This window comes from Alosa sapidissima, chromosome 22 (assembly GCF_018492685.1).
Source record: "Alosa sapidissima isolate fAloSap1 chromosome 22, fAloSap1.pri, whole genome shotgun sequence".
Lineage (NCBI taxonomy): Eukaryota > Metazoa > Chordata > Actinopteri > Clupeiformes > Clupeidae > Alosa > Alosa sapidissima.
In genome coordinates, this window is record NC_055978.1 from 4605706 (window position 1) to 4627261 (window position 21556).

The window sequence follows — 21556 nt, forward strand, 5'->3', positions numbered from 1 at the left end:
ATCATAATCATAAAGATATGGTACGTAAATAGCGTCGTCATGATAGCTGAAACCATAGTAACACAGACGGACATTGCTGGTGATGAAATCAGATGTCAGCTCTGTGATTCGTTCCCTGAGACAAACTGCAGACCCCACTTAGCAGTTAGGCACCATACCATCTCATAAATTTGGAATTTTCTTAAATTCAGAAATTAGCAAAATAGAAAGATAGGGTGGAGCAAACATCACGGACAGTGCATGAATTTAGAAATAGTGACAGACTCTTTTTTTAAAAAAACAAATGAAAATCAATTAAAGTAGTTATTTACCACTCCGTAACACATCCATGGTATAAAAATTAGAAAATACAAATGGAATTTTTAGCACGCAAATCAGGCAACTGTGTCCTAATTAAGTTTGGTTGCAGTTTTGCCCAATCAATCAATACCCAATGCCTCATCAAGCCAGGCATTTAAAATGTCAAGGAAACTTACTTAGTGTGGTGCGAGGTTGAGCTAAAGTAAACTGTTTAATAATATCAACATTTACAAAAAAATACTTTGTACAGTGTGGAGGTGAGGATATAGGATGCATTCAGGACTTAATAATAAATACACAGTTGAAAAGCCATCAAAAGAAACTGATCAAGTCAGATACCAAAAAGAAGCAAATAAATTAAGTAGGATACTCTGTCATTCATCCATCCCTGTACATCATCTAATGCCTTTAAAACCAAGCAAACTCCTACCCTACGAATACTAAAGATGGCAATCTCATCAGGTCTTCCTCTGACCAACAGGAGGCAGCAAAGCACTTATCTATGGTTCTGTGTTGGCGTGACTTGAGCTGCATTTTTGCTGCACAAAACGTTTAACATATGGCTTTGATACTTTTTGTTTAAAAAACAAAAACAAAACAAAAAAATAACAATTTCACGGATGCAAAACATTAGAGCATTCCGACAGACTGTGGCTGTGATGATAAAAAAAATACATGTGTACAAATGACTTGTACAGCCATTGCGAGAGGTGATTAGTGGCGATCAGAGGAAGACTAATGCATGAGAATGCCCTCTAGGACCTAAGTTCACTCCACTCAACATCAGGTCATCATTATTGCTGGTGTGACTGAGATAGGGGCAGGGGAAAAGGACACACGCAGGACACACAAACTTCAGCACCATTAAGGAATTTCCAGTTTATCACCATAGCACCTTTCCCTTCTCAAGGTCTAGAAGGACCCCATGTAAAGAAAGACAAACAGACAGCTATCTAGGTTAAAGACAGATGTAAAGGTAGAAGATAGAAGTGGATAGATAGATAGATAGATGAACAGATAGAAAGAGAAAGCGAGAGACCAACCCTACAACTAGGTGATCCCCCACCCCAGTGTTAAACCTCAACAGGCCACACAGCCTGTCCTCCGTGCGGAGTTTGTCCTTGATTGTCCTTGGCCTCAAAAAGCACGAGGCACGTTCACCTCGGCGCTACAGGGTGTCATGGAGGTAGGGAAACAGTGGAAGCTCCAATACCATGGAGACGAGAGAAAAAAAACGATGCAAAAAATGCAATACAGGCTGGTTGTAACTGGTGTGACGATTCGACTTATGTGATGCCAATGTGGAAGGAGGCTCCTTTATTCTTGACAACATCTCGGCAAAAATTGTTGGAGAGCTCATGAATTTAAAAAAAAAAAAAAAAAAAAAAATCACAACAATTGTAAATTTCCCACAGTCCCTGCAGTGTCGAGAACATATCCTCTTCTTTATCTTTTCTTTTCTCCTTTTTTATCTTTTCTTTTTTTTAAATTTGCTCCACCTTCTGGATGTCAAACAGGTGCAGCAGTGTGCTTGCTTCCATCAAACATACCCTGTCTCATTAGCATGCACAGTGAGTGTGTGTGTGTGTGTGTGTGTGTGTGTGTGTGTGTGTGTGTGTGTGTGTGTGTGTGTGTGTGTATGTGGCGTGTTGAGGGTGCACATGCTCCAGATGTAGCTTTCGTGGCCTTTGTATGTGTTAAGTTCTACGTGTCTAATCCAAAGAGGAGCAGATCGCTACAAGCCCAAAAAAGACAGCAGCGCTCTTCTCCGTCGACATTTCTGAATCTTCCTACTACACAAAAAGACGATTGTGTCTGTTGAGCTTTAAGATCTTCCCCAGTCTCTGCTTGGCTGTAGCCATTCCTTTCTTCGGACGTTTGCCTGAAAATTGGCCAAACAGCCAAAATTAACATTTGAACCAGCAAGCAATGACGGCGATTGCCTAAATTAGAATTTCCAAAGTGTAAGCTTCACAATTTCATCATTGGTCTCCATAACTTTGCCTTTTATGTTTGGCAGCAGCATGCTTTACTTGCTGAGCTAGGAGGGGACTGGTAGACCAACATGCAAGTCTTGCCAAAAAGGTGACACACTGGTATAAAACAACAGCAAAAAAGAGGAGCTGACGCAAACCAGTCTAGTACCTTTAGTAGCCTGATTGCTGATGGGAGGGGGGTTGGAAGCATGTCTCTTGGAAGGGTGCAGGGGAGGGGACATGGAGCTCTCCCGGTACTGGAAGTCCCCCCTCGGGCTGTCTTCTTGGCGTAAAGGGCTGGGCGGGATCTCGTGATGGTCCCAGGCCTCGCTGCTACTGTTGCCCTGGCTGTCCATGAAGACCTTGCTCTCCGGGCCGGACGGCGGCTGCCTGTCTCGGTGTTCTGGGGAGAGGTGAACCGTCCGGGACCACCATGGCTCCTGCGAGTTGCCATCCTCGTCCGGCCGCTGTGGGCAGAGCAACCCAGCCATGGACAGCATGCCCTGAATGGCTTCTTCTGTGCTTGGTGAGGTAGGACGTTCTCTGCAAATGCAGAAACACATAGATGCCTTTAATTATCTCCAAGCCTACCCAATTCTGTAATTATTTGAACCATATATTGAACATAGCCTTTGGACATCACAAATGTAGAGGGCAAACTACAAAAAGGTGTACTTGGCTTGGACAGACCAGAAACATTGCCTAGCAATGGTCCTAGTTCTGACATCGAAAAAGCACTACTACACTATTAAGGTCCGGTCACACCAAGAATGATAACTGCAAAAAAGTATTGATCTATCTAACATGAATGACAACATTCACACATTAACTATAACGATATACACATGAAGAATGATATTGTTGCGGATCACTTTTAGTGCAATTTTGAGAATGATGAAAAGCTGACAGCCAATCAGAATCCATCAAATTTTAGACATCACATTCATCACCATAAGGAGAGACTTGCTATTATCGTTGGTCCTGGCGGACAGTTTTATTGTCATAGTTATCGTTATGTTATAGTTATTGTTCCAGGTGTGAATGGCCCTGTATTTGTAACCTCAGGTCATATCACTATATCAGGAACTTGCTGCTTTACCTTTTGAGTGGCCTGTGTTTATGATTGTGTTTTGTGTTAGCCTGGTGCCCCATCACACTCCCTGAGTCCTCCATCGAGCCTTTCACGTCGTCCTTTTCATCCTCAGAACTCCCTGAATCATCCTCCGAAGAGGAATCCCTCCGCTTTAAGTGACAAAGTAGGAAACAATGTCAACATCGTTATTATTTTAAATCAACTAAATCTTACTCATCACAAGGGAGGAATGAAATGAGAAGTCAGTCAGTACCTCTGTGCTTCCACTGTCCTCCGATTCGGTATCCGAAACACCAGACGTTTCTCCCCTGAGTTCTGGCTGAGTATTTGTGTGAGAATCTGTAGGCAAAGACAGCGCTGATTAGGATAGTGCTCATGCTGTTCAAGGATTCATGACTTGGCTAAGTAAACCACAAGAATTTGATGTTCCAAACAAGAAAACGTTCCAAACATGAACTACTAGTCACAATATCAGAGACTTACTTAAGTTTAGAGACTTCTAACAGCCTTTGTGATTACTGACCTTTACCTCTGGAGCAATGTTGCTCTTCATCCGAATCGATCCTTTCTGTCTTGACCTGCTTAAGTTGGTATGCCAACATATTTCCGTTCTCAGTCTTTACCGAAGTCTTCATTAAACCACGAGGCCGCTGGTCTCTGTTGAATAACAGACACAGTGTATTTTTCTGTCAATCAAAGTACCAAGTACCAACTGCCCTGTTTGGCAACGACTGCTCTAGAAAAGCAGTAGTAGAGGCAGTAGCAAGATGTGTGTGACCATGAGCATGACTATCTAGCATAGTTTCTAAAATGTATTGACCTCATAAGATTGCACTTTGACACTGTCAAATTTAAGCTTTTAAATTCAGGGTAATTGCTGCATTTTGATTCAGCTTTTAGATTTCAGGGCAGGTCATCTGACAAAAATAGGTCTCTAGGGAGATTGATGCCAAATATTATCTATAAATCCCTTTGGACCTATAGATGACATGACTTTTAGCCGTGTCCATGAGGCATGTTGTCTCCATGTTATGTTGCTGATGCCTCATCGATGTTGAATTATTGCTACCTTTCAGTAGTACATGCCAGAGGTTTCTCACCTGACAATTCTGCCATTGCACATCACCAGGTGCAGATTATTGTCCAGGCCCTTCTCGATCGTAACCGCAGAAGCCATGGAGACCTTGTTGAACTTTCCATGCACTCTTGTGCTAAAGTCTGGATCCTACAATGGAGTGAAGAGATTTCAGTGGGATCAAATGAAACAAACATTTCTCATTGATTGCCAGTAAAACCATGCAGCCAGCTGGCAACCATCATCTTACGGTCCCTGCACTCTGATCTTTACTCAAGGCATGCGCTTCATCCAACTAACTTCCAAACTGAATCCAAGGCATGTGGATCACAAACAGTACCCTTTTAATTTTGTGATGCACATTTTGAGAAATTAGCTACCCCAAAGATGCCCAAACTCCCACACACACGTACAGTGATGGGGGACAAAAGTAACACGTTCCACAATCTGACATCCATTTGGGAGTATAACATATTGGGGTCATGCCATGTTCATGCCCCCCAGAGTGTGACAGTTCTAGCTGTTGGCTGCAGCCACTCGAGCTAGGTAGAACCGATTGTTTTTGTTTTCTTCCCCTCCGTACCTACAGTACTCTGTGAACTGGAGAAACCGAGATCTATGTGAAAGGATGTTTCAAATATTACTTCCATCCCTTATCCTTCCCATACCTCCACCCCATCCCCCCCCCCCCCCCCCCCCACAGCTCTAGTCTGCCCTCCCACAATGCCTTGCTGCGCTCACCTCCTCCAGTGGGCCGACCTCCAGCCTCTTCAGGACCTCGCGCGTGTGCCGCTCCAGGACATCCAGGTTGGAGGACAGCTTCGGGGTGTGCTGCTGCTGATGCTGCTGCTGCTGCTGCTGCTCCCGCAACCTCCGAGCCGCCCGCCTGGCGTGGCACCCACGCTCGAGCGTGGAGCGAGTCAGGGGACAACCCCCATTTCCCTGAGTTTTCATTGGCTTGTGTCCACCACCACTGCCTTGGTCCTCCTAAAAAGGTAACAAGGTTCATGAGACATTTTGATTAAATGCACATCCAAAGTCTTAAGTTGGGTGCTGGACAAAAAGGTAAAAAATGTAAGAATGAAAAAAGTCCGCTACACCAGCCCCCAATGAATGCTTAATTTATTGCGACGTTTCGGGCACTAGCTGATGATGTCTGATGAAGGGCTAGTGCCCGAAACGTCGCAATAAATTAAGCATTCATTGGGAGCTGGTGTAGCGGACTTTTTTTCATTCTTACATTTTGATTAAATGCCAGTGCTGGCAAATGGTGGGAAAACCTACTAGTTCCAAAAAAAAAGTCCATTGTGGTGGCTTGGTTGGTTTTAGTCCATTTCAAATTACAGGCACATTACTTAGTCCTCACAACACACACACTCGCATTCAATGACTCCAGGTGTGCCTACGCTCAAATTCCTCCACCGGCCTTATCTCCAAAGGTTGACTTACCTCCAGGTAGCGGATTTCCTTGGTGAGCTCCTTGACCAGATGGTGTGGTCTGATATGGTCGGGAACCTCACTGGTGGGCTCGGTCACCTGGGGAGAGAGCATACGCATTGAACAGTGAGAAGCCTGTATTGGGTTTGCATTTGCGCTCCATCTCCTGCACTGGAATACAATACACTACTATCCACATACCACACCTGGACTGTGATGTGATGTGATATTGACCGGACGTTACAGTTGCTGACGTATTGTATTTAGAAGAGCTGTGTTGGTCATACCTCTCTTTTAAGCCATGTTTTCAGTGCACTGATTAAAGCTTTCACCCCTTCCACAAGGTAGGCTTGGGGTGGACAGTTATCCTCTCGCAATTCTGAGGAGGAATATTTGAACGTTAAAAAAAAAAATCACACAATGCTTAAGCAGAAATTTATTTTGAGTGTGATTGTTAGTGTTTAAAGTTGTTGGCCTGGCAGATATGTTTGAACTATGCAGCAAATCCAATCTTGATGGATTGTATATCAATGAATCTGATCATGATGATCATGTAGTCTTATGATGACCGCTAAGACAGTCATTTAAAAATATGTATAAAGAAGGGTGTGTTTAGGTCTTTCTTACCTCTCAATGTCTCCAGGAGATTCTTGGCCACATACCAACAGATTGCCTCAAAGTAGGGAAACTTAAAGAGGTCAGGGGTCTTCAGACGTCGCTCCATTTCATAGCACCTGCAAGATGCGTAAAAATCACGTTGAGGTTATTAACTAACCTGGTGCTAGGTCATAGCATCGTTCAGTAGGCAACTGAATTTTAGTTTGTTTTATAGTTATGTGACCTTCCAGGCATTCGTTCATTCTCAGGTTAAGGTCTGCAGAAAGCCTACCTGAGCTGCATGCCTATGTTTAAGTTGTGAAGAAAGTTTCCTCCGAAAGCCATAGAATCCTGAGAGGTGAGAACGGCATGGATCCATCCTGCAGGGGGCAGCAATGAGCAACAGTTAGCACAACAACAACAACCCTCACCGGCGGCATTGCAGACAGAGCACACGTTCTCCCCACAATGACGCAACCCATCTGATCAATAGCTCGCTCCCCGTCCTGTTCGACGCACAACAGATTAGAGGCGTTTGGCGTTAACGGAGGGGCTGTGGATAAGGGAGCTTAGATGAAGCGTTACGAGCAAGAGTGAGAGAAGCCAGATGCTCTAATGACACCAGTTGCCAGAGGCCAGGAGAGGGATCTATGCCCGAGTGGTTTGTCGCTCTTCACTTTCACTCCAAACACAAACCTGTGCCTCCCTCTCCCTCTCTGTGATAAGGTCGGCTCCTGCAACACGATATCCCTCACCACAGTACCTTATCTACTGTTTACAGCACTCCTGGTTTTTCTTTGACTAAAAAGCTCCTGGGCCGAGCTGGAGTGATTTTCACTGGATAGAGCCACGTCTATGACACAGTCAATTGGGCCTGTTGTGTTTACACTGGTGCCTGGCAGAGACTCCGTGCTTCTCATTCCCCTGGCAACGAGCAGGGTCATCACCCCCTCCAAGCAGTGAGCCAAATTTTCCTGGCAAGCTCCCTGGGAAAATGTTGATATTATTTTTGACTCGTGGTCTGCTTTGATGATTTTGAATCTTTCTTTCACTCTCTCCAAGAAACTATTTTCCATTGCATGGGTCAAGCAAGGACACCAACCACAAATACTGAGAGGCCCCCATTATCGAGGAACTGGTGCCGGGACTAGAGGTGGTGCCTGGGCCTTACGAATCCAAGCGACCAGACCGGAGGAGGTAAATCTCTCACCTGTGGGAATGAGAATAGTGGTTCCTTGCCGCACCACGCACTTGTAGCACTTCTCCACCTTCTCCCCGAAAAATACTTCGCTCTGATTGACAGAGGAGCTCCATGCCTCGTAAAGTGCAAGGTTTGCCTTGGTCGGCTCGATCAAGTAGAATATCTTCTCTCCCTGTGGAAACAACAGGGACAAAATACACCAGTTAGTCAGAGGACTTGAGGCTGACGAGTAATATTACCTACATTGTACAGAGTTGTTACTGCCTTGCAGCCTGGGGAACAGATTCATATCTTTACATGGATGCCGAATCTAAACACACAGTGGCATGCGTGCATCAACAGACTGTTTTATATTACCATCTCAACATAAATATGTCTGAGGGCTTGTATAAGATTGCAGTTAAAGAAGGAGCTAGCAGTCATATATCTAAAAAGGGCCTCTCAAGCTCCTACCCAAAGGACGTGGTACCACACTGACGTGCCCCCAAAGTCTATGTGAAAGTCAGTGTAGCTGTCTTTCACCCCCATTAGGCAATACTTCTGCACAAAGGGCTTGGGGAAGAAGGAATCATCCGGCCAGTAGTTCTCCACCCAGGACATCTTCTGAGCGACATCCGGTACCACCACCAAGTCAGACATCCTGAGAGGATGGAGAAGCAATCAGTATCCCACATCCACATTGTACTCTCTTCCAGCTCTGGATAGTACATTAGTTAATTTGGTAGTTCATTGTTGTTAGGCAGTAAGACGACTTACTTGGTGTCTGAGAATTCCAAGCTGATGACGTTCAACACTTTTGGTCGCTGAGGCTGGTAGTAATACTTGACGAACTCTTTGAGTTTCATTTTGCTGTCTGCTTGTCTGGCAACGTCAATGACATCAATGACTTTGTCACCCCCTGCAAAATCAAAAGCTGATTTTACTTACTATGCTTCAGCTGTTGTAAGCGAGGTTAACATTTCTTAATAAATCCCATGAGACATTTCCACTGTACATGTAAAAGACTTGGCAGGCCAATATGCCAATTATTTGAAAGTTTCTGGATCAGTTGAAACAGCTGTTCATTTTGTGTTCCATACAAGTTTATGATTACTGCGTCAAGAGATCCCTGACCCCCTGGGAGTAATTTTGATTCTCTCAGAGCATCTATTTTTGCGATTCTCGTCTGAAAGCATCAAGTATTCTAATACAATATGGCTTTACAGCATCTTCAACCACAGAAGCTGTAGGTCATTTTAACCCAGGTGTCACTAGTCCGTTTTAACTAAACATTATGAACTCACAATATAAGCTACACCAAATCTTTGTAGCTTATATTAAAAGTCTTGAAATCTTTACAGTGCAATTGGGACTATTTCCCTAACTAGACTGTAAATGGGATTGCTTAATTGCCAGGCTTGGAGCTAGCCGTTATTTCCACACCGCTGTGCTACTTCCCTCAGGGAATTTCTCACTCTGTGGGGGTTGCTTGACTGAGCCGCCGGGGTGGTGGAGAGGCAGAGGTGGAGAGGTGGGAGAGTGTGGGCCCTGGAGGCTGGAGAGATAAGGCCTGACTGACCGACACGCACAGCTGTAGGGCAGCAAATCAAACCTGCCGCCCCCCAAAGGGCCGAGTAAGCAAGTAAGCAGGCGAGCGAGCACTGGAAACAGGGCTACCAATAAGCAGGGAGAGGACAGCTGGCATTTGTGTGATCACCCTGCCCCCCACTGCTTCTTCTGCCGCCAACCACACACACGCCTACACACACACACACACACACACACACACACGAGCCCAGCTGGCCAGCGTCTGATGACAGGGAACAGCTGGAGCAGAGCCAGTGGAAAGCGTTTCAGAGCGCTGCAGTCCCTGGATGTCTAACTAATCAAGCATCTCCGACGAGGGAATGGGAGGAGGGAGAGAAAGCCATCGTGGAATACCTCTACACCAGTGAGACGGACGATCCTCTCCCTCCCCTACAGATGGGCTTGGGAGGCCACCACCTCAATCCCAGTCTTATCTATCTAAGAACACGACCAGAGGGGTCGAATTACACTTTTTTTTCCCTTTTTGCCGTCTTGGCAAGCACAGGTGACAGGATACTAAACCAACAATGGGGGATGGAAGGGCCTCTGGAGTTCACACGGACCGGACGCCTCTGCTGACACGGAGTGGGGGGGGACAGACAGACACAGAGAGAGGGGGGGGGAGAGAGAGGGAGGAAGAAAGGGTCGAGCCCTCCACCCATTGTATCCAAAACTGTAAGAATGTAATGCGATCTGGCCACGGGGGCCTACACCCCAGTCACAACACCTGCTCCTTTTTAAAACAAGAGGCGCTTATTGCTCAATGGAGCAGAAGGGGTGGCGTGTAATTGGAGCTTAAGAGATAAAACACAGCCGCTGCGGTGGCGTTGAACTCGAGATGCTCGCCGCTTGCAAAAGGCCTGAAACAAGAGCCAGAATGTACCAGGCCCTCGACAGGACGAGGAAATACCTTGAACCTTCAGACCTTGAAAGCCAGACAACTATAATCTTAGATTACAATCAATCAACTTTTGCTTAATCTTGGGTGACCAATACGTAAACCTTCCACTTAAGCATCAATTGTAGCCTGCTGGTATTGGTCTTTGTCTTTCTGGTTTCATTTTGCACTTTGTGATCCAGAAATTCAAGCTATATTGCTAATGAGATATCTTGTATTTGCTGTAACTCTTGCGCGCGACACATTATGTGCTTAACATTCAGCATCGAAGGATCTATAGAAAACATTAATTAATTCATCCATGAAGTATTGGGGGAAATTAAAATACAGATCAAGCAAACAAAGACAAATACGCCCACACACACACACAGCTTCAACATATGGATGGCGGTTCCTCACCCACACACTCCTCCACGTCTTTCACGGAGAAGGAAGGAGGGGGCAGCTTGAGACCCAGTCCCTCAAACTCGGGCAACATGATGGGGTGGTTGAACCCGTGCTTCTCCAAATACTTTGGGGTCACGTGGTGCCCTTGCATTTTCAAGACAATCTCATCCGCACTGAAACACACAAACACAAAAAGAGCAGTCAGTGATAAGTCCTCAGTAAGGCCACAGGCTTTAGTTGATAGTTCATTTTACTCCACATTTACAAGGACTCTGATGAATTCTTAAAAAAGTTAAAGTTAAATCTTGCAAACAGAATGCAAGCACCGTTTCAACACGGCTTCTCCCGTTATTGAGAAACAAATCAATTTCACTGCGGTAACATTTGGTTCCTCCAGCAGATGTGGGGAACTGCTGCGAAATCACTTGAGTAAACAAACAAGTAAACAAACACAGGTTTCAGGCCCCTACCTGGGAAAGCTCCTCTCCTGCAGCTCCCGCACAAACACTGACGTCCCCGCCTGCACCGGCTTGGTGCCGTCACCTGGCTCGGTGTAGTCATGGCGATGCCAGTTATTGCGCTTTTTCACTGCAACAGGTTAGGTTATAAACAAAGTTAGGGCATAATGTGTCACTACTTAAAATTACATTTTGTTTTAGTTGTTTCTCTTGAAGCATACATTTTACAACCACTAGCACCTCCTTCAAGCACGCATACGACATTGAGAAGCAAAACTGACTTACTGCCAACCACCCGACCACCCCCCCCCCCCCCCTCTCCCCACGCGCATGCACACATACACACACATACACAAACAAAAACACGCACGCACACACACACACAAACACATACACGCACACACACACACACACGCAAGCACGCATGCAAAACACCCAAAAGCGCACACACACACAAACAAACACGCATGCATGCACACACGCATACACACACACACAGTAGGCACTACTCTTCCTTGCTTGCTATAACCACAGACTCTGTGCACAGACTCAATGATAGGATTACTCTACCATTCAATTAGCCTGTTGCTTTCTGACCCCAGCAATTTGGGGGAGGTCAGAGCTGTACTGCGTCAGGACAGAAAATGATCAGTTCCCCAGAGGGCAATTTATCCCCCCCACTGTCTGTCTGTGGTCAGACCAAGAGCCACTTACTCAAAGAGGGTCCGTGCTGGACATCGCAGTTGGGACAGTGATAGACGTCAATATCGGCTGCATGGTGCTCCTCCACTTGGACACAGCTGAAAGAGTGAAAGATGCAGCTCATCAGAGATCAGTCTACTTACTGTAGATGCCAAAATACTAACAGTCACAGGCAGAAGTGTCTTGTGTTGGACCCCCTTCAACATAGGTACTCTTTCATCTTGTATTTTGTTGAGCCTGATCATGTGATTAGTGTTTCCACGTGTGCGTCTTGTTATTGGACTCACTGCTTGTCATACTGCCAGGATTTTAAAGGGCCTTGAGCTCTAGCTGTTAGGCTACCCGAAATATATGAAGGAATGTCTGGCAAAAAACTGCAATAGAAGAGATCCAGTATTGGCTAGATTTCTCCCTGATGCATCAAAGCAGACTGTTATAGCCTACTGGTAGTCTTCTGACAACCTGCCCAGGTCATCTATCTGATGTACCTCTCCCTGAAGAACATTGTGAGGTGAAGGCATTGAAGGTGCAAGTGAAGTGAGATCTTTGAGTGAAATCATAACTGAGCAAAACCATCAAGAACAGATGACACTTTTATCACCCTTTAGGAGAAATAGCCTAGGCCTACTCTGAAAACTGTTGATGTTGAAACTGAAGCTGAACACTTAAGCCCATATTGTTGAGCAAAACTCAAGACATCCATCAAGAAGCCTCTTGCAGACATACAGCCACTTTACAGCAGTGGGTTTTTTTTCTTCTTTTTCTTCTACACAAAGCATCACTGAAACCTCAACCACTCAAAAAAAGCAGCCCAAAACCACAAGGGCTCTATCAACAGAGGCATTCTTCAGCTGACGACCAGAGCCCTGTTACTAACATAATGAGAGGAATTAGTATGTTTCTTTTGCATTTCTATACCCAGTGTACACTGAAAATCACCTCTGTTGACTTTTATTGACCGTCTGGTATGTAGAAAATGTTCCCATGAACAGAGTCAAACAATCCATCCTGTGGAACATGCTAGGCTATAGGCATAATGTTTTGGCACATGGTTTGGCCTGCTATGTGAAGCTATGTGCAGTTTCACAAGATTGGGTGCTTCAAAACAATATCTCGGTGGCATACCTATTACAAAACAAACCTGTTGTAAAACCTGTACAACAGTGGTATATTATTAGCCAACTCATTATCTAGCCTGGGTTATCTTGATCTACTTTTATTTGGCCTGTTAACCCTTAAAGGTGTGGGTTTTTGAACATTCTAACGTAAGATTCCGTTCCGCAACAATTCAAAGTTCTCAAATTCTATGTTGAATTCAATGACCCCAGATATTCTTTAGAATGTTCATTTTCCAACATTCCAGTCACACCGGTGTGACAATACACCTTTTAAGGCAATTTTTCGCCCTCATGAGACAGTCTAGAGACCGGTAACCTATTGTGGGTGGGGAGAGTCCATTCACAGATCTTTTTATCTGTATTTGTTTACCACTGCAGTGAACAGATAAACATACACATAACCCTCCCACACATGCAAAAACAAGTCAACACAACTTCAGTGCTGTGCATCTGACCTAATACCAGTCAATCACAGGTGTTCACTTGGTTGGATGACCTCAGGTCCTGGCAGAGCTGTCTGGTGATGTTGACTCGAAAAAGTTTCCTGTCAAATATAACATACCCTCACATAATGTATGGCAAATAGTGAAACCAAGCTCACTGTTCACTCTGTGTGCATTTGTGGTGAAAAGCACTCTTTGACTAGAATGTTGAACCACACAGAGGCTGACCACCAGCAGGTGAGTCAAGCAGACATGTTTGCAGTAAAGTTGAGCAGAACTACCACATAGCAAGCAGGGGTCATACCGGTAGAACCGGAGTAACACTGGATTAACCTGCCATAAACAAAAATTTGGGAAATGAACAGGGTTACTCATTGATGTTCTATCAAAGCAAGGTACTTGAGAAATAAATCTGATAGGCCTCAACTCAACATTTGTCAGAAGACCACTGACTTTTTTGCTGTCACTACACTTAAAACAGGAGCAATAAAAAAAAATCCACCTGTGCTTTAAACCATACATCATTTGGAGTAGCTTCCATCCTTAAACGTCAGTGTCAGAGGCAGAGCTACTGCTTAAAAAAGCCTGGACATCAAAGCTTTTCACCCCTTCCTCTGCAGAGACAGAAGAGGCTGTGTAAACTGTTGACACAGTGTTTTTTAAGGACATAGGGGGGGGGGGGGGGGGTCCCAGTCCTGTCCCCCCTCCCTCAGTTGCTGGGGGGGAGGGAGGGCCAGAGGATTCCTCTAACTGTTATCTGCTTTGATCTGCCTCTTATTGCAGGAAACTGAACCAAAACAAAGCAGCCCCATTAGCACACCCAGGAGCCGTTAGCCTCTTTTTGCCCCTGGTGGGTGGCGTGGGACACAGGATCTCCACCTATGGACTCTCCCAATTAGCTTTTATCTTCCTCAACAGTAACGAACACACCTGCATGCTGTAGGTTAAAGCATGTGGTGTGCCAATGTTTACAAAGCACTCAGTATGAAATGGTCAGCAAAAAAAATCAAAATCCATCTATACAGAAAACATGGTAGACTATATCGGACACATACAACATAACTTCCTCACTATACAAAGAACAACATTTCAATATGACTGTTCTTCTTGTGGAGCTAGCCTATATATCAGTGAAACACTGGGGACTGCCCTGGCTACCATTTCTACAAGCCATATTATTACATATAGTTATACATGTTCTATTAATCCTCTTATTTCCTAGCAAAACGTCCACTTCTGAAGTCTGGATCCTTGAGCTGGTTAATCTTGAGGACAGAGAACGTCTGTGGGAGGCTGAATGACTGGGCAGTGGAGGCTGCATAATGCCACGGCCTGCGGGAGGAAGATACAAGGCCCAGCCGTCCCACACAATGGCCACCTCACAGTGTCAGTGCCCCTGCATCGCTCACTCACTTCCTGCCCAGGCGGTGGAAACAATAGCACAAACACTCTCCGCTCTCATCTCTCGCTGTTGCCACAAGGGCCTAGCTACTCAGGAAGACACTCACAGCCACAGAGAGAAAACAGAGAGAGAGAGAGAGAGAGCGAGAGAAAGAAAAAAAAAAAGAAAGCACATTCGAGAGAGAGGGAGGGAGTGAGAGAGAAAGAGAAACTTCAGTCACAAGGGCAATTATGTCATGCCGGGGGCGACGTGCCGAGTGCGCTGAGGTAAGGGAGGCAGTTGGCCGGTCTCTCCACCCCCCCCGTCTCCACCCCCACACCACCGCGCCCTTTCAGCCCTTGTGTAACAGCTCGGGAAAACAGGGCACTGTGCCACAGGAGCAGCTCTCGGAGTCAGCGAATGTGTCACCTGTGTAACTGATTAACTACCTAACAGGCCCACAAATCCGAGGAGAAGGAAGGAGAGAAAGATGGGGGGGGAAGACAGAGAGCTAGTGTTCCGGCTGAGAGCAGCATTGCCTCTCGTCGGAGTCATGCTGTCCTCCCTGTGCGTCACACTGAACTGACAGAGCGGCGAAGCATTCACTTTTTTTTTCTTTTTTTCTCAACGATTACAACCCACGCCAGAGTGCACAGCACAGCACCGACTTTTGCGTCAAGACTTACAAAACTCTGTCTGTCTGTCTTCGTAGCGGCGCAACACCTTGGCCCTGGTTCCTTCTGGCCGCGGGGTGACACATTAGTCAGCCCCGCTGCGACGGCCTCATTGTTTCAAAAGATGCTCAGAGGAACACAATAGCAATGGGCGGGCAGAGCCATTTGGGCGAGGGGTTAAATAACCCCCCACACAGGGATCCGATACGCCTTCATTACGGAGCTGGCACTTTTCAAATAAATTAAGGGGTGGTGACTGGGGTGTGGGGGGGGTGTGTGTGTGTGTGTGTGTGGCCCCTGGCTGCGAAAAGAGCTGCGATGTTTGGTCGTTGGTTCAGGCTGTGAGCACCTGGTTTGCCAACTCTAGTTTTAAGGGGGGGGGGGGGGGGCTCCAAACCCTGTCACCACATTAATTACCGGGTCCTGCCTAAACTGGGAGTGCAAACAGAGTTCAAAACTCTTAGCTAGCCGTCAGAAAGGGGTTAAACAAGACAGACATTTGAGTCCAAGGGAAGGAAGTAAACCAGACTTGTCCTCAAGCTCCACTGAGATTGTATAGGCCACATTACACACAGGAAGTTCAGCCTAAAGCACCAGAGGCTATTTATCCATAGACAAACACTAGTGGCACCATAACAGATGTAGGCTTGACCCTAAGGCCTCAAAGTTCAATATCATTTTTATATTCCATCACATAGCCTAGTAGTTCTTACTGGGGGGACACTGAGCACATAAGTAGTGCAGTTTGATATCTATGAAATTTAAGAAAAACATTAAAAAAAAAAAATCTGATTCTGATACTAAATATAACACTAACCTGGATCAATATATTGCTTTTTTCAGCACACTGCTAAAAAGAATACCTAATATATTCCAATGCACTGGTCCTGAAAGACAGGTCAAGTACCAAATCAATATTATGACTTAACTTTTCAACCCTAATCAGACAATAAATAACATGATTTAACACCCCCGCCCAGCATTGATTAAAGTGCCATGCACAACCTGATGTTTTTGGTCTCACAAATACAACAAAAAAAACTCTTCACATGAAAAAAATAAAACTTCCGAAATTGCACAAGAGCACAGTGGCAGAAAATAGGAAGGGTAAGTGGAATGCGTAACCCAATTGGGCCAACCCTATTAAGCTGAAGAGGAAGACACATTCATCTGTCTTGTGTGTTTTCCTGCCCGCGGGACGGTGACGGATGGAGCATTGAACTTGGCTCAGCAGCAATGCCATCAATCTTCCCCCCTGTCCAACGCATCTCGACTCATTCAGCTTCCCCCACCCCTCCTCAAACTCAGGCCCGGCAGTGCCAGACATAGGACGTTCTAGCAGCCATAGCAGTAGGCGACTCTCTCGAGTCAAGAGGGAAGAAATTAGCCAATGCCATACCATGACTTCAGAAATGACCTTAAGTGGGCTATTTGGGTCATACAGTGAGTCAATCACAACTGCTCGACTGCAATTTTAGCCCAGAGCAGCAATTTTCACAGATTGCAACATCATATCTGGAAAAACTAAATCAATTTCAACAGAGAGCAAAAAAAAAAAACTAAACAAAAAAACTAACAAAGACGTTCTACCATTTGAGGACCCCATTATGCGATTGCCAACTGCTAACCTCCCCTTATCCGCCACCGATCTGATCCCATCCTTGCATGTTTGCATAGGCCTAGTGCAAGTGTTAGATCGTGGCAGGGAACAGACTGTGTATAACCATTATGAAGAGGCTGATAATCCCATTGAAGCCTCCCCCGTACCGGCCCATGGTTTCCTGCTGATTATCATACAGCGCCATGGTAGGGTAGGCGGCATAATCCCATTTGGTGGCACTAGTCTTGCACACACAAGGGGCCTCGATAAAAACGAGAGGGATGAGCGCTCTAGCTAGGCAGCGAAACAACATCCAATCATGCCTGGGGTTGCTGTCGTCCAATCCCGCAGTCACTAGGCAAGATTGGGGTGAAAAAAAATACAACCACTCTGACTGCGTTGTTTGAAGACCATCTAGAGTCGGCGGCCTCTGTTATGCTTTTGATTTTCACCAGAGGAAAAGCACATGGTCTACAATGGTGAATAAAATCTCCTCTTCTTCGCTGAGCTGTGTGTTTGTAGGCCATCAATTATCAAAGTGTACCCTACGACCTGGTTACAGAGCTTGGAAATGGTAGGGCGAAAAGCACATTTGGTTCAAAGCCTAGCTGGTCATGTCCATCTACTTATTAGTATTATAAATGGGAATAGCTTTGTATTTGTTCCTCTTCATGACATGCCCAGGTTTTGACAGCAATGTGTGGTTACACAAGGCCTTACAGCACAGTGCAAGAGAGACTATCTGTATTCGGGCATGGTGTAACATTGTATTCACTGTGATTTGGACTGTCAAATAGAGAAGTGACTTGACCAGATTCTCACAACCAACACCTCTACACAAAATAGGGAGTCTTCAAAGCTTGCTAACAGATTACTATGTCCTGCATTAACGTGAAAACATATTCTAATGCTAGCTATATAAACATGGCATGAATGATTGATCGGTGGTACTACAGTCACTGCAGTAGCCTACACAGGCGACGCGCTGTAGGAAAATGTCTCTTTAAATTGCAATTCCTCTCTTGTCCACTAGATGGGTTTGCAATGTGTCTACTTTTGTTCAAGGCAGGCATTTAAATCCCCCGACTTAAACCAACAAGAAACATGGAATATTTTACATCATCAGTGTCTTCCCGTGATCACTTGTACACATAATTGATTTGAGAACAAGTCTTCAAAGCGACCGACACATTCTGTGCATAACCTTGCTGTCCTAATCGGTTTTGACAAACTTATCCGACTTAAATTAGCAAGATAGCTAACTTGCTAACATTGTATGGACTGATTTCGGTGTGCTGGGGTTGCCTGAACCCCTTAAAATCGCAGTACCCTACCCAAACAATATGATATTTGAACATTTCGTGGTAGTTCGTACCGACATTATAACTATATAAGCAATCATATCGATAGAAGAGTCGTTTTCAGTTACCTGAGACAGGAAACCCGCATTTGAGGACGAGTTTCCAGTGGGTTCACGAACGAGAGAGCTAGCTAGCTTGCTGTCAACCTTTACAGCCTACTGGCTAACGTTAAGTTTCTATGTAAATACAGACAGATAATGTTTGCGTCTTGATGTCATCGACGGTAGTGATCATTGCAAAACAGTACACGAATCGACAACCTACAGGAACAAAAACGTCAATCTCCTCGGTGACGTCTCATTCCCCCAACAAGCTGATATGAACAAAAACTTGACACAGTCCAGCAACTATCGACTTGCCACTCGGTAACGTTAGCTACGTTAACTTGCCAAGCGTTGATGTTACGTGCGACGATTAAATTCCATAAAGTAAAGACTCGTGAAACCACAGGACGAGGACATTACAACAGTACACCACTTAACCCATCAAAATGAAAACATATGACGTTAGAAATCCATTCCTGGTTGTGTTACCATAATAGTTCCTAGAGGGGTAACTGTGACAATAAAGACGCGTGAAGAGACCCCCAGGATTGCTGTTCGACCGCATGACATACCCAGATTTTTCCGAAACTGCGCAACTCCAACGAAACGTAGACACACCAACCTCTTCCTCTACCTAAAGGAAACAATTATATACATACCTGCCGTGAAACCAGTCCTTACAGATATCACATTCGATCATAAACCGGCTCACATCATAGGGCTGCCGGCAGACACAGTATAGCGGAGCAGCCGCCATCTTCCTACTGTCCCCAAACAACACAGGAATCAAGTGGGGCGGGGATTGTGTAACTTACACGGAAATAGCCGAAGGAAAACCCGATTACACGCGGAAAAAAAGCTGACCATGCTTGGGCATGCCGGGGATTTGACGTCAATATCAAAGTATTTATTCCGTCAGAGGAGATCATCAAGGCCACCGTTTGTAGCCCTATTGTTTTTGGGGTTTTTTGGTTGCCAGAAAGAATCACTCTGTCTGGACTTCCTTTGAGTAGGCTTAGGCCTACGTTCACATTGGCTAAAAATGTTATAGGGGTAGCCTAGGCTATGGGGTTGGATGTGCACAGGCAGCAAATTTGAATCTGGTTCATTCTCATGTTGAGTTTCAAGGTTGTTTTTCAAAATGCCAGGGGTCATATGGGCTCATAGTTTAGTGATGATCATCTCTGACCTACAAATATGACATGATGCCTACTGACACAAATTGGCCATATTGCCCCAAGCTAGTCTCCTCAGGAGCTGTGCAGTTTGTTTTCAGTGAGTAAAGAATTGGCTTGGCAAGGCGCATCTATTTTGCACCTGGGGTAAGGCTACCCTTTAAACTCCATGCTTTGCTGAAATCTCAATTTTACATTGCTTGCTAGCACACCGGCTTTCAAGTGCATGTGAACAGTTGAATGTCTAGCCTACCTCATGTAGTAGACAATATCCACACGTTAAATGTGACATAAATGACAAAGACATAAAGCATCAAATGCTAAATTGAAAATGCTTATCGTAGAGGCAACTGCATTGAGTGCAACGTGTGCTACGTGCTTCCAGGGTGCTGCGTGCATGGATGCAGCGAATAGCAATGAGGCGCGCGCCGTGCACCCCAGCTTCTATACCCACGAGCATTGTCGCCCATCCCCCATTCACCCATCTGTCCTACCGTGAATAAGTAGTCGTAATAGCCTGCACGCGGCATGGCACTCTTATCTTTTATTTACGATCAGTTTCTGAAGAGAAGCACTTCAGACACACAAGCGTTTATTTAGACAGAGTTGCATTATTAAATGCAATGGGTAAAGCTTAACTTTCATACGAAAATGAAATGTTCTTTAGGGTAGGGTAGGGTACATACATTCTTAGACTACCCTACAATAATCCATTCCTGGCATAATTATATCCACATTCTTGAGAAGTCTTTATAAAGTTGAGTCCAACTGTGTGGTTTCAGGAGGCTTTTGTTAATTAGGTCCGGTGTCTTTGGCCTGGCAATTCCTCTGGTTTCATGACAGCTCCCCGTCGTGGCCTGTAGGGTCTTAATGAGAAGCTGTCATCACCTTCACATGTAAGCAGCGCTCAGCCAGAGGTCCGCATGCACCATTCTCCTCTGGCCATGACAACCTGCAAATATCAGACTGACAATTTAAGTGGCCTTAGATGATGCGACGACCTCAAAAAGAGACAGAATATGATGAAGAGAATTCTAAGCCTACTGAAAGCATACTTGAAGAATCATTGTGATCTGGTGTGCATTGAAATCAAGAGGTGCAAAACACGACACATTTTCAATTATGCAAGTTGAGCTCAGGAGCCAATCTCCATGTTATATCAAAACAACATCTGTGTGAATTTGGTAAAACAATAGGTAATGGAAGTCATGTGAAAACTGACAGGATAAAATAGAATTTAATTCTCGCATACCAAAGGTGTGTGCTGACATGCACTCACTATTCATTTCCTCTCTCTCTTACTATTTTGATAGCCCCACAGGCCATTATATTTTACTTTTGTTAAAAATTAATGGGTCCACGTATTAATTATTAAACAAACATAGTTACTCATTCAAAATGCTGATGTGTCACATGCATAGATATTTCTAGAGGTGCTAGACTCCTGGTTGTAAAATTAAAGGATGATATTCACGTTCAAAAGATACATTTTTACATAATTTATAATGTCCTTCTAAGAAACACAATTTCTCACCAACACCTCATACCATTTTGTAGTTTCTGTTTAGCCTATACTAGAAATTGTATGGAAAATCATTCAAAGAGAATGCGGAGTCTGGAGGAATAGGCCCTATCATAGCTTCACTTGTAGGCTTTGTATGGTGTCTTTGAATGGTTACATGATGATACATTGTAGACTATCATCCCTCTTTGAGATCTCTCAGTGTAGCACAGCGTTTCTAGTTCCCCCCAAAGAACATGGTGAAACCTTGAGCCTTTTTCCTGACAAAGAGGGGGTTCCCTTTGTATTGGTGCGCCATCTGGTGGTAAATGATTGTGATGCAACATTTAAACAATAGACACGATCACCGTTTGGTAGGCGCAAGTTCACACACGGGCTGCCAACAGCAATTAAAGATAAGAAAATTGGTGGTGCGTTTTCCAGCTACAAATCACTGTGAATTCCACATATCCGTTAGAACTTGCTAGGTTGCACCTGGATTTATAGCCATTGCGTGATTTGGTGTGGGCGCAGTCTCTGCATGCTCACCAGAGTCACGTGCAGATTCC

General features: G+C 44.9%; 1 protein-coding gene across 5 annotated transcripts; it reads right to left on the minus strand.

Annotated features, from left to right (window-relative positions):
* Positions 1-492: 492 nt before the first annotated feature.
* Positions 493-19121, minus strand: kdm7aa (lysine (K)-specific demethylase 7Aa). 5 transcript variants are annotated; one of them, XM_042078474.1, is made up of 19 exons: positions 18971-19121; positions 11703-11788; positions 11001-11118; positions 10543-10703; positions 8436-8577; positions 8133-8319; positions 7689-7851; positions 6771-6858; positions 6509-6615; positions 6169-6260; positions 5894-5980; positions 5186-5431; positions 4470-4594; positions 3899-4026; positions 3623-3708; positions 3376-3518; positions 2446-2819; positions 1940-2182; positions 493-1895 (listed from the first exon to the last, which is right to left on the minus strand). In XM_042078474.1, the coding sequence occupies exons 1-18, from the start codon at positions 19066-19068 to the stop codon at positions 2094-2096; spliced, it is 2520 nt and encodes an 839-aa protein (XP_041934408.1). In that variant the 5' UTR covers positions 19069-19121; the 3' UTR covers positions 493-1895; positions 1940-2093. The 5 variants fall into 5 exon arrangements, with proteins under 5 accessions (XP_041934408.1, XP_041934406.1, XP_041934410.1 ...); XM_042078472.1 differs by having other exon boundaries at positions 3893-4026; XM_042078476.1 differs by lacking the exon at positions 18971-19121 and adding an exon at positions 18801-18823 and having other exon boundaries at positions 3893-4026.
* Positions 19122-21556: the final 2435 nt, after the last annotated feature.

Bases quoted from the DNA above. Each gene is read 5' to 3' on its own strand.
- kdm7aa (XM_042078472.1), bottom strand. From the start codon at position 19,068: ATGGCGGCTGCTCCGCTATACTGTGTCTGCCGGCAGCCCTATGATGTG. The intron at 10,704-11,000 runs GTAGGGGCCTGA...TGTGTGTTTCAG, and splicing joins CAGGAGAGGAGCTTTCCCAG to TGCGGATGAGATTGTCTTGA. The intron at 8,320-8,435 runs GTAAGTCGTCTT...CCATCCTCTCAG, and splicing joins TTGGAATTCTCAGACACCAA to GATGTCTGACTTGGTGGTGG.